The sequence below is a fragment of the Acanthisitta chloris genome, unplaced genomic scaffold (genome assembly GCF_000695815.1).
Source record: "Acanthisitta chloris isolate BGI_N310 unplaced genomic scaffold, ASM69581v1 scaffold10641, whole genome shotgun sequence".
Taxonomy (NCBI): Eukaryota; Metazoa; Chordata; class Aves; order Passeriformes; family Acanthisittidae; genus Acanthisitta; species Acanthisitta chloris.
In genome coordinates, this window is record NW_008654351.1 from 63,121 (window position 1) to 69,120 (window position 6,000).

Sequence of the window (6,000 nt, forward strand, 5' to 3'; positions counted from 1 at the left end):
TTTTTTCACCTCGAAAAAATTACAAACAACTCAGAAATGTGATAAATGTATATTCTTAAGTCCATTTGTTTGTTCCTGTCTTTGGAGTGATTTTTTTCACTGCCAAATTCAGGGAGCTTTGGGAACCTTCATCAGTATAGCTTGTCCTTCTATTTTCCATCCCCCTTACTACTATTCAGTCTTCCAAGGAGTACTGAATAGTGAAATCTCAGACAGTTTGGTGGAGCTGATCTTCTTACCCCAGGGCAATAATCTAATTTCTGGATTATATAGTAGAACACCATCATTTGAGTGGCAAATCGAGACCTGTGTTTCTACAGATTCTCTACTTTAAGGGCACTCTGACATAGCTTCTCTTTTCAAAGACTGAAATAGAGAAAACTCCTTGAAAATGTGAAGCTTTTTCAGTGCAGTTCTGTGAATTCAGACTGTTGCTTGCTTTCTAAGGAGATGATGTTGGAGAAAGTTGAGCAACTGAGTGCAGAAGGAAGTTTCTAGTTAAGTTTGAGAGGACAAGAAAATTTAAAAAGGGTATTTTATACTGTAATTACCCAATGTAATGCAGTAAGAGTATAGCAAGAATGGTCTTGTTCTAGTCTTGAATACTACACTAGGTAAGACAAACTACACAGTACATTACTTTTTGCTACTCATTGGTAACTGCAGTTCTTTCTTGCACTGTGATGTGTTCAAAGTTAAGTCAATATGGGTGGTTTTGTCCCCACTGAAGGAAGGAGTAGTCATTGGTAGAGTTCTACTTAGCTGAATAGTGGTGCAAAATCTTTTAAAAATCATAGTAGAAACATATGGAACAGTGGTATCTTTGTCATGACACACTTCAAGAAAGCAAGCAGTAATTACAAGCCCCACTCTGAACTCAGCCATTTCAGGTGAATTTTTTAATACAATGCATATATTTCCACCCAGTGAAGTGAACTGATTTTTCTTTTTTGTCTCATTATTTTTTTCCAAATTTGGAAAGGGCAAAACCACCATGTTCTAAACCACCATCTCAGATAAGGATAAATTACACCATCTTGTGGATAGAGAGAGAGCACTAAATTTTGTTTGATGTCAGTTTGGTTCTAGGGTTAATCAGTGTTTCCATTGAGAAGATGCCTCAATTAAAAAAAAATCAAAACCAAACATGATATAAACCTTGGTAGAGTATTTATAATGTGCACTATTTAAATTCTGTGTTGTTAGATTTTTTTTTAAAGATTGTATGTCTGAGATAAGCATTTCATCTGTCTCTTTCTCAGCATGACTGAAAAGAATACTTATCTCATATACCTGTAATTTACTGTTGTGTCCACATTTATACCTGAAATGCATATTTAGAAACTCACAGATATTTATATATATGCAAATGTAAGAAAATTTGGCAAGCTGTGATTTGTCAAGATCTCCTCCAACTGATGAAGTCACCTAAGTTTCTTGTTATTATTTTAATCAGAAGTCCACCTGATGAGTCACAGAATGCTTCACAGTCTTAAGCAGTGCATCTAGTAGAGATTGTTTCACCTATACTTGATGTCATTTTATGGGAAATTAAAGGCCCAGATGTAAAATGTAGCTTAGGAAAATGTTTGGTAGCCGTGCTGTTAATGCCACTTTGCCTAGAGGATGGGAAAGACAGTAAATGCTGTTGAAGACACTGTCATCTGTGATCGTTAACTGTTTGGGAACTGTTGATGGTGCTTCTAGCACTGTAGTGACTCCAGATGCCATCTAACCTTAGGTTTAATCATAATCCATCCAATAAGTCATCATCCTGCTGCATCATTACTGATGGACCCCCATGCTAATGATAAAAGATTGTGGCAGAAGCTTTCCTCCCAAGTGGTGCAGTGAAGTACCCTTTCTGTAGAATGGAAGGACCTACAAGCCTGCTTGTACCCAAAGTTGTGTCAAAGCACAAAATCTTCAAGAAATACCCCATTTCTAGTCTGAGGGAGCTGTATTTGAAAGGCAACTGGTGCTAAATTGTCCAGTATCTTGTGTGAATCCTCTAATGGCAAAACTTGGCAGTATTCCATTACTGTCTTTTCCCGTAAGATGTCCAAATGTTTACAAATATTTTAGCTAGACCAAGCAACAATTCCTTCAGTCAGTGCTTTTTGACTAATATGAAGAGAAAACTGCACCTGTTACACAGTGTGATACTGAAGTTTCCCTCTAAGACATCTGAAAAAATAACTTTGGCCAAATAAGATATTTTTTTTCCTCTGTGCCATCACTACAGCTGTGCTGGATGAGCTATTGTGTGTATATTCACAATGTATTTAGACTGCTTTCAGAAAATAACTTGTACGATGTCACAAACTGAATGCAGCTCTTGGCACTCTCTCTTGCACACCTTCCCACAGAGTCCCGCTACGACAGTGTGTCAAATATGAAGTGGTACATGGTAATTGCTATTAAAAAGCCTTGGATCTAAAAAATGTGTTGAATAAGATGTTTGCTACGTGCTGTATACTAGCAGGTTGCCGGTGTGCAGAATGTTATTCTCTGATTTTATAGAAGGCATATATTTTTAAGGCACTGTCAGACATTTCTAAGCCAGTCCTCTGTCTGTGTATGTGTCATATTGCTGATCTGCTAATGCATACTAACACTGAAAAATTTCCAGCATGTCAGGATAGCCCCAACAGAAACATGGCATTTTCATATGGGTCCCTTGATGTGCTTTCTTTCTAAACTTAGCATCTTTATCATTCGAAATCCTTCAACCATGTTTCAGGCTCCCATCAAAACAATAAAGGAAAGAAAATTTAATTTTGATGGTCATAGCATATAGAATGCAGAGGTGCTACTTAGAGATAGCTTTATTGCATAGGTATGAGATCAAACAAAGGGTCCCTCTACCTTCCTCAGCTGCTGGAGACAGTAGGCCTACCTGGTATCTGTCAAGGCTCTGAAATGTAGTTTTAAAATTCTACCTTTTTTAGAATAGTGTGTGCTATCTTGCAGTAGACATACACAGTGTTGTCTGTAATTAAACTTACACGGCACTTTTATACTATAAAATAATGTGTGAAATAGAGAAAAGTGCTCTGGGTTTTTGATTGCTCAATTGAGTTTCTCTGGTGTCCGATTTTACTTCTTTTTTAACTGCTACCTATTCTATTTAATCTTTCTCTTCTACCTTGAAGTTTTATGGAAAGTTTTGAATTGTAACAGTCCCATTCAGATTTGAGTGCAAAAGGAATGAACCAGATGGGGAAAAAACATCACTTGTGCAAAGATAAAGCTGTATTCCCTATGACTTTACAGGTGCCTTTACAAATGCAAAGCCTTGAGAGCTGAAAAATTATTAAAAGGCCATCTTCAGATGAGTTCAGTGAAAATTAATTTGATTTGTCCTGCTTATACTGCTTCTAAAACTGGAGGTTTATACAGTCACCAACTGGGCTTTTAAAATAATTTTATGTCTTGGTATTTAGAATGCCTTTTTCTGTGATTTATTTGGTACAGTGTGACTTGAAAGTCATGTTATGTATAGCTTGGGTGTAATAATATATGTGTATGTGATTTTGAATTAAAGATCTCTGGGTTCTTTTTGAATTCTGTTTGCTTACAGATCTGCTCTAATTCCAGTGTCTTAGCTTTAGGATTAGGTAGTGTGCTTGTGAAGTAAATGGAAGATACAAATTCATTAGCCATAATGTTTATATAAAGCCACACATGTCCTATAGCAAGATGCAAATATTATAGCAGTTACAAAGATTATTTTGTAGTGAAAAAAATCCTCTTCATTATATATTCTTGTGTTTTCTTCATAGAGCTGATAATATTTAACTATACAATCCTAATGGTTTTTCATTGAGGTCTGGATTTATGTCACGTGTGCCAAGAATATATTTAAGAAATTCTGATTTTGAAATTTAACTTACTCTGTAGAATCTCTTTTGGTTTTGAGCAACTGTATGTGAATTTAGTGTTACTGTATTTTTTAATTGGAATATTCAGAAATATGATCTTAATTCCGCATAGTTGTCTTGGGTAAATGTTACGTGTATATGCACATCAGCTGCATAAAGACATGAGTATATAAATACAGTTGGGCCCCCTGCTACCACAGGCCAAGCAGTGATTCTCCTCAGTGTCATTTCCTTATTAAGAGCATTGTTAGGAAACAGTAAAGCTGATGGATGGCAGCAGGATGGAAGAAAATACTAAGCCAGTGCATGTGCATTTTTTTCTCTGTGTTACATTGACGTTTAGCTGTTTGGGAAAATGCTTTTCAGCGGGTTAGTTTTTTGAGGTGGAACCTTCATTGTGTTTTTTTCCCCAAAATAAAAACACGGGGAGGTGAAAATGTCAGGCTTTATAGAAAAGTTCCCAAAGGTGCTGCCTGGGCTACTGAAACAAAGGGGTCTGCACCAGGAGCTCTAGCTGGGGTGATTTTCTCACATTTCTGAATGGTGTCCTGATTTTATTACGCTGATGGATGCTTACAACACCATTCTAGCCCCAGGCTTAGCTGGTAAGGTTTGCCTATTTTTAGGCTGTGTCATTCAAATGTTTACAAAATATCGGGGGTTCACTTGAAGCAAGTGGAGCTGACAGTCAGAAATTACCACTTCCAGTTTTGTAGCTTATCACTTCTCACAAAATAAAATAGGAAATTCCATACCTGGGAAGAAAGTAGCATAACTTCCTTTGTTTTAAGAACTGGTGATATAGCTGGGCAAAGAGCTCAAGAATGCAGTCATACACGTTTGAATGTTTTGCATTATTTTGATTCCTATCCCCTTGGGTCCTGCCATCTAATGCCATTGTTTTTGCCAGAAAAAGGTACTGCACTTATGACTTTTGAAGTGCATCCATTGTGTATACCACAAAATTAATCAGAAAGTCTTGATCTTTGTGAGAAGATGCAGAAAATGAATGTTAGTTTAGGACAGTTCTGAAACATAGTTGGCAAACCTGTATTAGTGTTTAAGCATAAAAGTGAGCTAAAATGGATTGAAAAATAAAGAAACAAATGCATATAAGCAGTGGTAGCACAAAGTTTGGTCTCAAAATGGAATGTTTAAGTACTCTCATTATACATAATAGCACAAAATTGCTGTAAAAATGGCCCATTTCTAGGTGCTGATCTCTACATATATTTGTTGATTTGCTTATTTAATACCGAGTTACTCAGTGCTTTGAATTCTCTGTTTCCATGTTACAGGTCTGTTACCACAGTTATTAGGAGTAGCACCAGAGAAGGCCATAAAACTTACTGTAAGTTTGCTAATGGATTGTTATTTCATTTCTCCACATTGTAAAGTGCATCAAATTACAATTACCATGTTAAGGATTTTTATCCTTAATGTGTCAGCAACATGGTGGAGTGTATTCCATCATTTTGGCTTGATACAAATGTAATTACAAAAAGCACAAAGCAATCTGACTTGTGAACAGGGCATAGAAGTCACATACCTTTTAAGTATCTTACTGAAAATTCATTTTTGGACTCCCTCCAAAATGTAACAAGTTTATTCAACTTGTTTAGCTCATCTGCTTGTTTGTAAGTAGTGTAGGCCTTTGGTTTCACTTCTTAACAAATATGAATAATTATTTATTGGGCTTGGAGGGCTTTTGGTTTTGTATCTCCACGTGGTTCCCTGTATGTATAATCCTAGCACAGCAGGAGATATTATGGGCATGTGGTGAAGTGTTGGTAAGAAAGGAACTTGTTTGCATGATTTTTTCCTACATGTTTTAGTTCTGTAATTTTGTTTTTCTTGAGTGATTTTTAGAGCACTGTTCTAACCCAATCATAATGTGTTGTTTAGTCACTGATAGGCCAGTATTCACCAAAGCTGGTAGTATGCATTTTAAAAACCAAAGGTGCTTAATGCTATTAATTGAATTGCCATTGTGTTAGAACTTAGTATTGAACATGCAGATATTAATTTGACATATTTAATTTTTTTAATGTAGTGAGGCTATTAAATTATTTTATAATTAATGTTTTAAATTATTTTATTAGTGATTTATATTTTT

The 6,000-nt window shown here is 35.9% G+C and overlaps 1 protein-coding gene across 1 annotated transcript in view; it reads left to right on the plus strand.

Moving 5' to 3' along the window:
* The window catches only part of SLC25A13 (solute carrier family 25 (aspartate/glutamate carrier), member 13), a 76,128-nt gene that overhangs the window by 40,811 nt on the left and 29,317 nt on the right, over positions 1-6,000 (plus strand). The window contains exon 11 of the mRNA XM_009083472.1: positions 5,183-5,235. Coding sequence (XP_009081720.1) covers positions 5,183-5,235 — 53 coding nt within the window. The remainder of the gene's footprint in view (positions 1-5,182; positions 5,236-6,000) is intronic.